This window comes from Muntiacus reevesi, chromosome 22 (assembly GCF_963930625.1).
Source record: "Muntiacus reevesi chromosome 22, mMunRee1.1, whole genome shotgun sequence".
NCBI lineage: Eukaryota > Metazoa > Chordata > Mammalia > Artiodactyla > Cervidae > Muntiacus > Muntiacus reevesi.
In genome coordinates this window covers 43,004,834-43,018,538 of record NC_089270.1, presented here as the reverse complement: position 1 = coordinate 43,018,538, position 13,705 = coordinate 43,004,834, and the positions used below count along the sequence as shown (strand labels likewise).

Here is a 13,705-nt window from a genome sequence, read left to right as displayed (position 1 = left end):
AACCTATGTTCTCCTTCAGGAAAAGGGAAGAATATCTCTGAGAGTGCCTGGGAGACCAGCAGGGCTGCTCAAAAGCTGGTGGGGCTGTGGCATTGCCACCAGCCCAGAGGGCGTAGGCCCAGGGGACTGGACTGCTTCCTGCTGGACTCTGTAAGGCAGCACCACTGCCATGTGGCCAAGAGGTGTGGCTGCCCTCGCAGGCCCAAAGGACTGAGCATCAAGATAGAGATCATTCATTTAGACCCTTGAAATCTAATGAAATTTGCCCTGCTTGAGTGCAGACTTATTCTGGACCTACTTACTCCTTCGATTCCTTCTGTTTTCTCCCTTTCTGAATGAGACTATTTTATTTCTGCTCCACCATTGTATTTTAGAGGGAGGTAGTTTGTTTTCTATTGAAGAAGGAAATGGCAGTCCACTCCAGTGTTCTTGCCTGGAGAATCCCAGGGACAGCGGAGCCTGGTGGGCTGCCATCTATGGGGTCGCACAGAGTCAGACACGACTGAGCGACTTCTCTTTCTCTTTTCACTTTCATGCATTGGAGAAGGAATGGCAGCCCACTCCAGTGTTCTTGCCTGGAGAATCCCAGGGACAGCGGAGCCTGGTGGGCTGCCGTCTATGGGGTTGCACAGAGTCGGACACGACTGAAGCGACTCAGCAGCAGCAGTTTGTTTTCTAGCATCACAGATCATGAAGGGAGAGGAGTTTTGCCCCAGGATGGACCATTCCCAGAATCTTACCTGTTCTGATTTAGATAAGATTTTGGACTTAAGAGTTGATGCTAGAAATGTTGGGATAGATAGAATGAATGTATTTTGCACATGGGAAGGACTTGTGAATTTGGACAAGCCAGAGAATTGCTAGAATTATGTCCCCTCCAAATATATTAAAATCCTAACCACCAGTAGCTGTGAATGTGTCGTTTTTGGAACTAGGGCCTTTGCAGGTGTAGTCAATTTGAGATGAGGCCATACTGGACTAGGGCAGGCCATAACCCAATGACTGGTATTTTTATGAGACAAGAGAACTCTGGACACGGAATACGCGAGGGAGAGTGCTAATTGAAGATGAAGGCAGAGATCGAAGTGGTGTGTCTGCAAGGCAAGAACACCGAGGATTGCCAGCAGTCATAGGAGTTTGGAGAAAGGCTTGGAATAGATGGTTCCTCAGAACCTCCAGAAGCCAATTCTGCCAACATCTGCATTTCAGAGTTGTAACCTCCAAAATTGTGTGGGAATAAATTTCTGTTGTTTTAAGCCATCCAGTAATTTGCAGCAGTTTGTTACAGCAGTCCTAGGAATCTAATACACTATTTCTATGCTTTTCTCTTATGAGTATGTAACTAAAGCAGTGTTTCTCAACCTCCTAATTCTCAGAAGTTATTCTTTAGCTCTTCTGTTCTTTGTCATTGTTCCTATCTTATGTGGTATATGAAATTGCCTTATGTATATTTGGGGAAATTTGACTAATTCATTAATATTTGGAAAATCCAAATATTTTTCTGAAACTGTCGAAATATATTAAATCTTCACATCACTGCATTAGATTTTTAATGTTGATGATTTCAGTAAATCTTGTGTAATAATTTAATTTTCAAATGTGGAATTCTTCCTAAATTCTAGAAGTAGAGTTTTATATTTATTTTTATTACTCATTTATTTTATTTATTATTCATTTATTGTAATAATTAACTAATTTATTTAATTATTACTCCATTTTAAATATGGATCATTCTAGGAAAAAGGGTCTTATTTCAAATTTTTATCATTATTTCAGTTATTAAACTCATAAAGTTATATATTATTATTAGTTTAAATTTAATTATGACTTTAGGTATGTAATTTTAAAGCACATTCCATTTTTGAAATTCAAAATTTAACTCAAGGCAATTGAGGAGTGCTAAGTATATATGTTATTGATCAGTTCAGCTCAGTCACTCAGTTGTCTCCGACTCTTTGTGACCCCATGGACTGCAGCATGCCAGGGCTCCATGTCCATCACCAGCTCCCGGAACCTACTCAAACTCATGTCCATTGAGTCGATGATGCCATCCAACCATCTCATCCTCTGTCCTCCCCTTCTCCTCCCACCTTCAATCTTTCCCAGCATCAGGGGCTTTTAAAATGAGTCAGTTCTTCGCATCAGGTGGCCAAAGTATTGGAGTTTCAGCTTCAGTATCAGTCCTTCCAATGAACATTCAGGACTGATTTCCTCTAGGATGGACTGGTTGGATCTCCTTGCAGTCCAAGGGACTCTCAAGAGTCGTCTCCAACACCACAGTTCAAAAGCATCAATTCTTTGGTGCTCAGCTTTCTTTATAGCCCAACTCTCACATCCATACATGACTACTGGCAAAACCATAGCTTTGACTAGACAGACCTTTGTTAGCAAAGTAATGTCTCTGCTTTTTAACATGCTATCTAGATTGGTCATAACTTTTCTTCCAAGGAGTAGGCATCTTTTAATTTCATGGCTGCAATCACCATCTGCAGTGAATTTGGAGTTAAAAAAAATAAAGTCTGAAAAAAAAAAAAATAAAGTCTGTCACAGTTGCCATTGTTTCCCAGTCTATTTGCTATGAAGTGATGGGACCAGATGCCATGATCTTAGTTTTCTGAATGTTGAGTTTTAAGCCAACTCTTTGATTCTTCTCTTTCACTTCCATCATTGTTTTAACAAAGAGAGTTTATAAAGGAAAAATTTAACTTCAGAGATCCCTATGTTCACAATCCTAAAACAATAATTTTCATCTTTGCATCTTCTAGATATATATGAGATAGTTACCATGATTAATAATTATGCATAATTTATTTTTTAATCTTTATATAGGCCATCTTTAAATAGAGAACTTCCTGAGTATACCTTAAAATTGCAAAGTTTTTTAAATTGCAAAAATTTGCTCTTACAGTTTTATAAAGTGGCACTGTAGCTATGCAGACTCAAACCTTTAAAGTTATTGGGTGACTTTAATTTTGCACTTACTTCTTTTCTGTTTTCAGCACATGAATGCTCATCATGCTTATGAATCTCAGATCTCGTCGATGGCCAAAGCTGTCTCTAGGTTAGAAGAAGAGCTGAGACACCAAGAGGATGAGAAAGCAGCCGTGTTGAACGATTTGTCATCTCTTAGAGAACTCTGCATTAAGCTTGATTCAGGCAAAGATATTATGACCCAACAATTGAATTCCAAAAATCTTGAATTTGAGAGGGTGAGAACTTAAGAAGATTGTCTTGTAGTATACTATTTTATTTAGCCCTACTCTAATTGTTTTACTTTACAATTCACTACCCAATATATTTGTTCCCCTTTAGAGCAGTGACTTCTGACTATAGGAGTTTGACAACTAGATTTGACTATTAGATTCATTCCCAAGATTTCTTTGGCAAATATGATAATGAAGTTAGGTGCTATTTTGAAGCAGATGGGTACTTAGAACATGAGTCTTCTAATTATAGAATAGAAACATATCCCAGTGTATTTTCTCTGTTTAAGACTTATGTGAAGAATTGAGCAGCTTATTCCTCTCTAAGTGGAATATTTTTCCTGATAAAAATTTTACTCTAATTTGAAAGTTGAGTAAGCTGGAACTTTCCATTCCTAAACTGAAGCATTACTTTAAACAACCCAATATGTATTCTTAAACATGAGTGTTTCCATTTTCACTCATTTAGTAGTAACTTTATTTTCAGAGACAGAGAAGCTTCAAAGCTGGTTTGTCTGTGTAATCAGAATATATATACTTAATAAACCAGAAGGGCCTCCTGGCTGATAAAGTGGTCACATTTAAGAGTTTTATGTTAATTACCCTTTCTTGACAAAAGAACACATAGAAAATTATTTGAGGGTTGGATAGGTCTTATGGTCAAAATAAATCCTAACTAGAAATAACAAAGATTATTGTGAAAATAAGATGTTTTTATTATACTTAATAAGTATTTTAGAATCTTTAATCAGTACCCAGAATAAAGCAACTGATGTGTGTATAGCTCTCCAGATAATATTTCAGAGTAACTCTAAAATTGTATCTTACTTTGTTCTTGTAGGTTGCAATGGAATTAGAAAATATAAAATCAGAGTCAGAGCTGTTAAAAAAACAACTGTCGAGTGAGAGACATACAATTAAAAACCTTGAATCATTGTTGGCGACAAATAGAGATAAAGAATTTCATTCCCATTTAACTTCCCATGAGAAGGATACAGAAATTCAGCTACTTAAAGAGAAGTTGACCCTTTCAGAAAGCAAACTGTAAGTGTCATAAATCAACTTATGTGAGGGAAATAGTCTGTCACAAATAATTTTTCAATATGAATAGTTTTTTGTAGACTTGTAACATAAAGAAAATGATAGAAAAATACTGGAGGAACAAGAAAAATTTGTTTTTCAATTTTTGGGGAGAGGAGGCTGGGAGTTGGAACAGTGGTAACAACCAAAATATTTTGGTTATGTAGCAGCTCCTGTTGGAAATTCAGAAGAAACTTCATGTTTGGAGATGTAATATGTATATTTTCACTACAGTAATGGTACCCATGAAAGTGAATGAGTGATCTTTAGAAAAATGTCTACGGTTGAGGAACAAAGAAGAAAATCAGAGAAAGGGAGAGCATTTCAGAATGGGGAGAGTTGGCTGTGTTTCATGCTATGGATTAGGAAAAAAACTTTGAAAAGCGTGAAATTTGACCCTCATAAGTACATGGATTACTTTTTAGGAGATTGATGATGGTGCCTTTTTAGGATGGAGAAGTTTGGACATATTTTTGGAAGAGGGAGTGAAAGCCAGGATAGATAGTACAAGTAGAATAATTAATTAATTTTATTTACTTACTCATTTCTGGCTGTGCTGAGTCTTCAGTCCTTTGTGCAGGCTTCCTCTAGTTGTGGCCAGCAGGGCTGCGCCCCCTTGCGGTGCCTGGGCTTACCTCTGTGGTCTCTGCGAGCGCAGGCTCGCGGTGCGGTGCGCGGGCTGCGTTAGTGTAGCACGTGGGCGCTAGAGCGTCGGCTCAGTGGTTGCGGCACACAGGCTTAGTTGCTCCGTGACATGTGGGATCTTCCTGGGCCAGGGATTGAACCCACGTCTCCTGCATTGGCAGGCGGATTCGTAGCCACTGCACCACCAGAGAAGTCCCAGTAATTAACTTTTAAAAGGAGTCTGAAATATTACTCTTCCCGAGGTAGGAGTCAAGAAAGAGCCAATAAAAATACTTTACATTTCAGTGTTACAATTCATGTTGTTTCAAATTTGCATCTCCAGCGTTGCTGGAGTGCCTAGCACATATTAGAAGCTCAGTAAATGTTTGTTAAATAAATGAGATTAATGGAAAAGAAAACTTCGTGATGGAAATCCTGACGATTATGAAGTTATTGTTGAAAAGTCTCTTTCTATCCTTATATGTCACCTCCATTTGTTTTTATTAATAACAGAAACAAAATTCCATAGTACTTGACTCTAAACAGAGTATCTATTACTTACTTATTTGATTTTTTAAAATTTATTTTTAAGAAATAGTCAAGGCCGGGAAAACACCATGCTCCGGGCTAAAATGGCACAATTACAAACAGATCTTGATGTTCTGAAAAGGCAGATTTCAACTGAAAGATATGAACGGTAAGAAAATATTTTTAACATCGGACAGTGTTTTTATTTATTCCCTATTCTACTCCAAAAAGGCTTTTATATGGCTTATAAATAGCAAACTTTTCTTGGCATTAACATGGAAGATAAATTCCTTTGGTAATTTTTTCTAAAATGGCAACATGCGTTGTATAATATAATATTGCCATAATAAAACAGCAGAGTAGCGAGTATTGTATAAATAATATTTGCTATAGCGTTCCTCTGGGCAAAGTCAGGACATTATTTCAAAGGATGTAGTAGGGGATCAGCAAAGGAGTGAGGATGCTGCAAGAGCCAGAGCTTCATGAGCCAACAGGAAATTCTAATACAAATTATGATGCAAGTGTGATCATAAGGGCAGTTAACAAATATATGCCATATACTATGTATGTATCCTTTAACTGTCTAGTATTGTGCCTATATTATTATTAGAAAGTGACGTCACACAATAGTAAATAGCAGAGCCAAGACTAAAATCTAACTGTAAACCCTGTGTTCTTAATTTTTACGATATATTCCTTACAGGCTAGTAATTTTCACACTCACTTATATTTCAGTTCATTAGCTTTATTATGTTGAAAATTTTAATCTCCAAGTGTTACAAATAGAAATGAGACCTGGTTTAACAGTTAAAATCCAAATCTAATTTGTGAATCAATTTGTCAAGTTAACTTTTCTTCCATTATTCTTTTCTACCATATTAATACCATAGACATCAGCATATCTCAGATTTCATTCTCAAATAGTGGTCAGATTGCTTATTTAGGTCAGCTTTCTGGGTTCTCTAATCTTACTCTTAATCCATTTGCATCAAAAATTTTTAAGTCATATGCAATTTAGATTATAGATGAAATTTGCTAGGAAATGAATATTTATTATTTCAAAGAGATGAAGCCTGAGATTGCATCTTTGTCATGAAAGCAATGTTAATTTCTTGTACTTTAGAAGATCACGTTTCTGAGCGTGCTAAACTGAATGTATATGATGATTTTCATTTATTAATGACAGTTGAAATTCTCTTCAATTCAAGGGTCCTAAACCAAGCTCTTTATTTCCTTGGGTTAGAGACCCCCTAAATTCCTCTCCTTTTTCTTGCCCATGGTCCCCAAGGAAACATCTACCCATGAATCTGTGTCTTTCCTTCTCTTTACCATCCAGCTAGACCATGCGTTCTTAAAGAGGCAATATCATTACCACAGGGGACAATATGGGTTCTTGGAGGAAGAGGGAATGGCAAAAAACCTTAGGTGTTACAATGGGCCACAGAACATTAGCAGTGTATCTGGGTATTAAAATTTGACAGAGGGTAGGACATCTAAGGGGACATCTAAAAATAAATTTTAGGGGATTATAAGGAAAAAAAGTTTATGAAGCGCCTATCGAGGTAGAAATCCTAGATCCTGAAAAGTTCAAATCAGAAAGTCTAATCCAGGCACTCTGAACAGCCCACAGTAGAGGTGGCAACGTAGTCACTATGCTTTGTGGGACAGACCCAGACATGGGGAAGGAAAGCATGAAAGAAAACATGATTTTACTTCTAACATTTGGGCATTTTGATACAGGAAGAAGGAAGAGGACTAGATTTACGTGCACGAAGTGGGAGAACTAGGAGCAGAGAGGGGATCCATTCAGCTTTGAAAAATCTGTATTCAGAGGAGCTTTGAACAATCTCTTTAAGTACATATTCCTTTAATTGAAATCTTTTATCCACAACTTAAAAATTATATAAAGACATATGATTTAAATTTAGTGGAAATACAGATTAATTGAATAGAAATTACATAACCAATAGCAGTAACAGAGCCTTTTATTTGTATACCACTTTTTGTTATAATCTCTTGTTTGTCTTTACTGACAGAGAACGAGCAATTCAAGAGATGCGTCGGCATGGTCTTCGCACACCACCCCTTAGTTCTACTATGAGGTCTCCTTTGCATTCTCCTGAACATATAAACTGATTATCAGAAAGGTACTTATATAGCACCAAGTACAAGCAAAACTACTAATAATCTCTGGTTATAAAAATTGCAAGAGTTGTTTTCTGAGTCGGTGGGGAAGAGATTGCCTAGAAAGGTAGTCAAGAACTTTTGGAAGTAATGGAATGTTGTATATTGGAAGGAGTATTGTGGTGGTGATGGTTACATGGGTGTATACCATTATAAAGTCTCATTGAACTGAACATTTATAATCCATGCATCTTATTGTATGTATGTTATACTTTAATTTAAAAATTAAAGGACAATATGAAATCTCACAGAGTAATATTTGATAAGGTCCCAGACTCAAGGTACAAATAACAGATAGTGAAAGTATAGACAAAGACAGAAAATATTATTTAATATTGAAAGCCAGGACAGATTTTTTTAAGTAAATTATAGTATACATACAGAAATACACACAGAAAAGTGCTGTGTCATAGTATCTACAGCTGAGTGAATTTTTACAGATTGTACACACCTATGCAACCTGCACTCAGATCAAGAAACAAAATATAACCTCTCTTTTGGGCTTCCTTCTGGTCATAATTGGCTCAGACAGTAAACAACCCATGCCTGCAATGCAGGAGACCTGGGTTCGATCCCTGGGTTGGGAAGATCCCCTGGAGAAGGGAATGGCTACCCACTCCGGTATTGTGGCCTGAAGAATTTCACGGACTGTCCATGGGGTCACAAAGAGTCGGACATGACTGAGCAACTTGCACTTCACTTCTGGTTGTGATCCCTGCTCTGAAAGTAACTGTTTTGGTTATTCAAAGCATAAATGCCTTTTCTCTGTTCTGGACATTTTATAAATGAAGTATATTTCTGACTTTTTTTCCTCAACAGTACTTTTGTGAGATTCATTTATACTGCTGTGTACTTGTAGATGGTTCAGTCTTGTATAATATTCCATTATGCGAACTTACCACAGTCCATTTACTCGTTCTATTTTTGATGAGCATTTGATCATTTTCAGTTTGGGCTATTATAGATAGAAACATGATGAGCATTCTAGTACCTTATGTTGGTGAACAGATACCATACATTTCTTTGGGGTATACTCTTAGGCATGAAATTGTTAGGTCACACTGGACACACATATGTTCAAGCTTGAGTAGTTTTGGCAAGTCAGTTTTCCAAAGTGATTGTAAAGAGCTGGAGTATATTTGAGGAACAGTCAAGGTGATGTGCTCATACATTGGACATGGGAATGAATGGGTCAGATCCAGAGTTTGAAAGGTAGGTAGTCAAGTCTTATCTTGAAGAAATAGTAAAGTCAATCCTCAGTCCTTTTAAAAATTATTTATTTTTTGGCCTCTTTCAGTAGAAATATATAGAAAATAATTGTTTCCTTAGTGACTCAGGAACATTAAGAACATAAAAACATTAACTATGTTCTAGTCTTTAATATACTGATACCCCAGATTTATCAGTGTTTGTGAGGCCTTCTTTTAACTGACTTCAGATTGCTGTGCTTTTGCGTTTATTTATTTGATTAAAACATGTGTTTTCTTCTTTCATATTGAGGACCACTTCCCAGTGCTGGCTGCAATCACTGTGTCCTTAAAACTTCTAAGCCGCTGCATTAATTTGAATGTGATTAGATGGAGCTCCAGCTTTTCATTATAAATCCTCTTGGCAGTTGTGTCACAAACATTTTTTTGTGCTTGAGTCACAGCTGCATTTTAGATCAAGGGATGGTAAACTAGGGCCAAATTCACCCCACTGGCTATTCTTGTAAATTAAGCTTTACTGGACCAGAGCCATACCCAATTGTTTGCATGTTGTCTAAGATTGCTGTTCTGTAGTGGCAGAATTGAGTATTGTGATAGAGACCCTGGGGCCCAGAGATCTGAAAAATTTCTTACTAACTGGCCTTCCACATCATGTAGCCTCTGGAAAATTTATCTGTACACTCATGAGACGATAAGAATGAAAAAGCAAGTAATTCCCTAGTTTTACGAAAAGAGGTTTCACTCCAGGGGTCTCCACACTATACTTAGAACCACTGATCTAGAACATAGTGGATACCAGCAATCTCTAAAGCTGGGATGAATTAGAAAACTTTTTTTTAGCTTATGATAAAATATAAATAACATGAACTTTCCCTTCTTAACTATTTTGTAAAGTGTGCAACTCAGTGGCAGTAAATTCACAATGTTATACAATCATCAGATAAAAAAAAATTTTTTTATCACCCCAAATAGAAACTCTTTATTGATTAAGCAGTAACTCTCCAGTCCCATTTTCACTTCCCCTGCCCCGGATAACTTCTAATCTACTTTCTATATCTAAAAATTAGCCTATTCCAGGTTTTCATCTAAGTGAATTTATACAGTATTTATCTTTTGCATCGGTCTTATTTCATTTAGGGTAATGTCTTCAAGGTTCATCTGTGGTGTAGCCTATATCAGAACTTTATTCCTTTCATCCCCAAATAATATTCATTTGCGTTTATTCTACATTTTGTTTTCCATTCATCAGTTGATGGACACACAGGTTGTTTTTACCTCTTAGCTATTCTGAATAATGCTACTGTGAGCATTTGTGTACAAGAGTGTTTTAGTCAGTTTTCATATCTTTGGGAGTACCTGGATTTGCTGGGTCATAAGGTAACTCTATGTTTAACTTTTTGAATACCTGCCAAACTTTTTCCATTTTCTGTTCTAGTAGATGTAGTTCAGAAAACATCTGCAACCATTAACAAATTCCCAAAGTATCCTAGTGATGTTGTTAATTGCTAACACATTTCCATTCATATTGTCTAATGTTGTCACCAAAGCTAATTTTAAGGGGTTTCCCCATAATACACATAAATGAATAGAAATATTCATATTAAGCCATGTTTATAATTTCCTTAACTATATAATCCAGTTTTGCTTTTACTGTTTTGATTATTATGTCTAAAAAAATGCTCACTGAGAAAATATAAAAGTATAAAGAAAACCAAAATCACTTTTTTTTTACATTTTTTTATTGAAGTAAATGTACATAAGATCAAATTTATCATTTTGACCATTTTTAAGTATACATTTCTCTGGCAGTTAGTACATTGACACTCTTGTGCACAAATCAACTCCACCATCGATCTCCAGAACTTTTTTTATCTTTCCCAAGTGAAACTGTACTCATTAAATGACTTCCCAGCCTTCCCTTCCCCCAGCCTCTGGCAACCACTGTTACAATTTCTGTCTCTGAATGTGACTACTGTTTGTACCTTATGTATTTTTCTTTTTGTGACTGACTTATTTCATTTACTATAGTGTTTTCAAATTTAATCCAAGTTGGGAGTATGTTTTAGAATTCCCTTCCTTTTTGAGGCTGAATAGTATTCCATTCTACATATATAACACACTTTGTTTATCTGCTCATCACTTGGGCTGCTTCTGCCTTCTGGCTGTTGCGAAAATGCTGCTGTGAACTCAGATGTACATGTTTAATACTATAACTCAGAGAAAATAAGCAATTAGCATTTTTGTATATACTTCTTTCTTATATTTGATTTGTATTAAATATGCACACATGCATAGACATACGTATATAATTCTAATAGAAATTATCTTCACAATAAGTTTTTATCAGTTTTTTGTTTTGTTCTGGGGGGAAATTCTAAAATATTTGTAAAAATATTTGACTCTCCCTAAAACATGCTGTCTTAAGACTCAGACAACATAATTTACAGTACTTGTTTGTAATTTTAAACCTAGACATCATATTAGCTCTTGTTTTGAGTGATTTTTCTCAATTAACATTCTGTGACCACATTAGTTTCACTGCGTATCATTCTTTCAGTACTCATACTTTGACATGCTTTTGTAATTTAAGAAGAATATCTTTTAAAATAGAGAACAATACTTCTTAACTATTAAATATAACTTGATTGTGGGCAAGTTTTTATTAGAGACTGTAATTTAAGTTAAAACATTACTGAATTTCAGTTTTTCATGAGTATACTAATTTTATCATTTTTTTCTTAACCCATCTTTCCTCTCCCCCCCTTTTTCAGAATGATGGCTTTCCGTGAGTTGGAAAGGACAAACAGTAATGAAATATTTGAATTACTTGTTCCTGAAAATCATGAACATTGACACAGATCCTACCTCTGTCATCTTTTATTTAAATCACTGAATATTTTTGTAAAAAATTTGGTTTAAAAGAGCTGTACTATGTGTAAATTTTTATATGTATGACAGAACAGAATATATATTCATAGTGCTAACTGATGTTATATCTGTATTTTTATTATTCCTGACTTAAATTACTCCTCAAAGTGTGTTTATACTGTGAATTAATTTATTGTTCACATTATGTTTTAATAATCTTTTTCTTAGTGAGCCATAATATGTGTGTGTAAATATTCTTACAGTACTTGTTTTTAAAGTGTATTTGGTTTCTGTGTCTGTGTTTATAACCCATATTTTTAATACATTCACAAAGGATGAATTCACAAAACCTGCTTTGATGCTAGGCTGTCATTTTTAACTTTTTTCTTCTAAATGTAATATTAATTGTTTGCCAATTTGCTGTCTGTCATTGAGGGAATTATATTCAGGTCTATTCTTATAATAGCAGAGGTCTTGATAAAATAATGGTTATCATATATAATTTGCTATTACCAACTAGAAGAACTATGATGGCAAAGATACATTCATATATTACATACAATATTATACTATTTTGGCTATCAGATGGACTCTTCATGTAATACAAATGCTATCAAAATTAAAAGCTGTGTTTAGAATTTTATATAACAATAGAACAGAAATTTGGGATATTTTTCGTTAAATAAAATTCCTCACTGTACTAATCTAAAACTTTGAGTGCAAAAGGATATGGGGTAAATACAGTAAAACATTTTGTTAAGATTCCAATATACATTCAATAATCCTCAGATTTCTGCTTCTAAATCTGTGTGTTGTAATTATCAGTCTTCCAGAATAACATGTAAACACTGACCTATTGTGGCATATTAAATAGAAAGCAACTTTTTACAATCAATTTCAAAGTTGTAACTTTAAGAATTTATATATATACAGGTACTAATATAAGAACATAAGTAAAAAAGAGATTGTCATACAAAAGTGAATCGTGTTTGAACCATACACATTTGAAGAAAATCCTGTTCTTAATAGATTTCATTATGATTAAAAAAGAACTTAAAAACTAACATAAAAAAATGGAAGACCAATTATTTATGATACATTTTATTTCTTCCTCTGGTTTAATAAAGTGAAACTTGTAAATGTTTGTGTGTACCTAGGGGCGAGCAGTGCTCTTTTTCTGAAATTAATATTCCTTATATGTTTGGATTATGCCCTTTGCAATAATTCAATATGTGTTGGAGAGTGATGTGGCTTTTCTGCCATCTATGTAATTTTATATATTCCATCTCCTCTGTGTGAATTCATGTATTACACCAAACTAAAATAGAAATGGGACTATTTACAATGTCATATGAAAAATTTTTAAATAAATATATGTAAATAATATTTAAATATTTGTCCCCGTTTTCCCCAAAACAACAGCAAGACATATTTTATTGACTATTTTATTTTTAATGTTTTCTATAATTAAAAATGTATAGCTTGTCATAATTGTTATTTTCATAACCATGATATTACAGTTTTTTAAGTAGTTTTATCTTAAAATACTGAATGTATTTTATAGATGTTTTAATTTGTCTTAAAAATTTTTAAATTATGGAGCTTGACATAGATTTTCCAATAAACTTTCCAGTCAATTTATTTTCTCTTTCTTACAAATAATTTTTTATAATGATAGCAATATTCATAATTCTAAAGTTAAATACAATTTATTTATTCAAATCAAATTTTATCATGTTGGGATTTGGAGAAATTTCTGAACTCAGATTTGCAGGCCCTTTTTTTTTAAGCTGAGTTACATTTATTTCCACTTAGTTCAAAATATAAGAAATGAAGTCAAAGTTTCTGTTTGAAATCCGTCTACAAAATGGTTAACAGGCTTTGTGTGTATGTGTACAGTTTTCTCTCTTGTATATACTGTTTGTTGACTACATTAATTATCATTGAATATGCCATCTGCTACCTCACCTTATTACAACCTATCAGACATCTGATCTCACACCCCTCTCT

The 13,705-nt window shown here is 34.7% G+C and overlaps 1 protein-coding gene across 3 annotated transcripts in view; it reads left to right on the top strand.

Moving 5' to 3' along the window:
- The window catches only part of CEP135 (centrosomal protein 135), a 77,687-nt gene extending 64,418 nt beyond the window's left edge, over positions 1–13,269 (top strand). For all 3 annotated transcript variants that reach the window (XM_065914584.1, XM_065914583.1, XM_065914585.1), the window contains 5 exons: positions 3,000–3,209; positions 4,045–4,247; positions 5,500–5,604; positions 7,472–7,582; positions 11,599–13,269. In XM_065914584.1, the coding sequence (XP_065770656.1) occupies positions 3,000–3,209; positions 4,045–4,247; positions 5,500–5,604; positions 7,472–7,571 (618 nt within the window). In that variant the 3' untranslated portion in view covers positions 7,572–7,582; positions 11,599–13,269. The remainder of the gene's footprint in view (positions 1–2,999; positions 3,210–4,044; positions 4,248–5,499; positions 5,605–7,471; positions 7,583–11,598) is intronic.
- Positions 13,270–13,705: the final 436 nt, after the last annotated feature.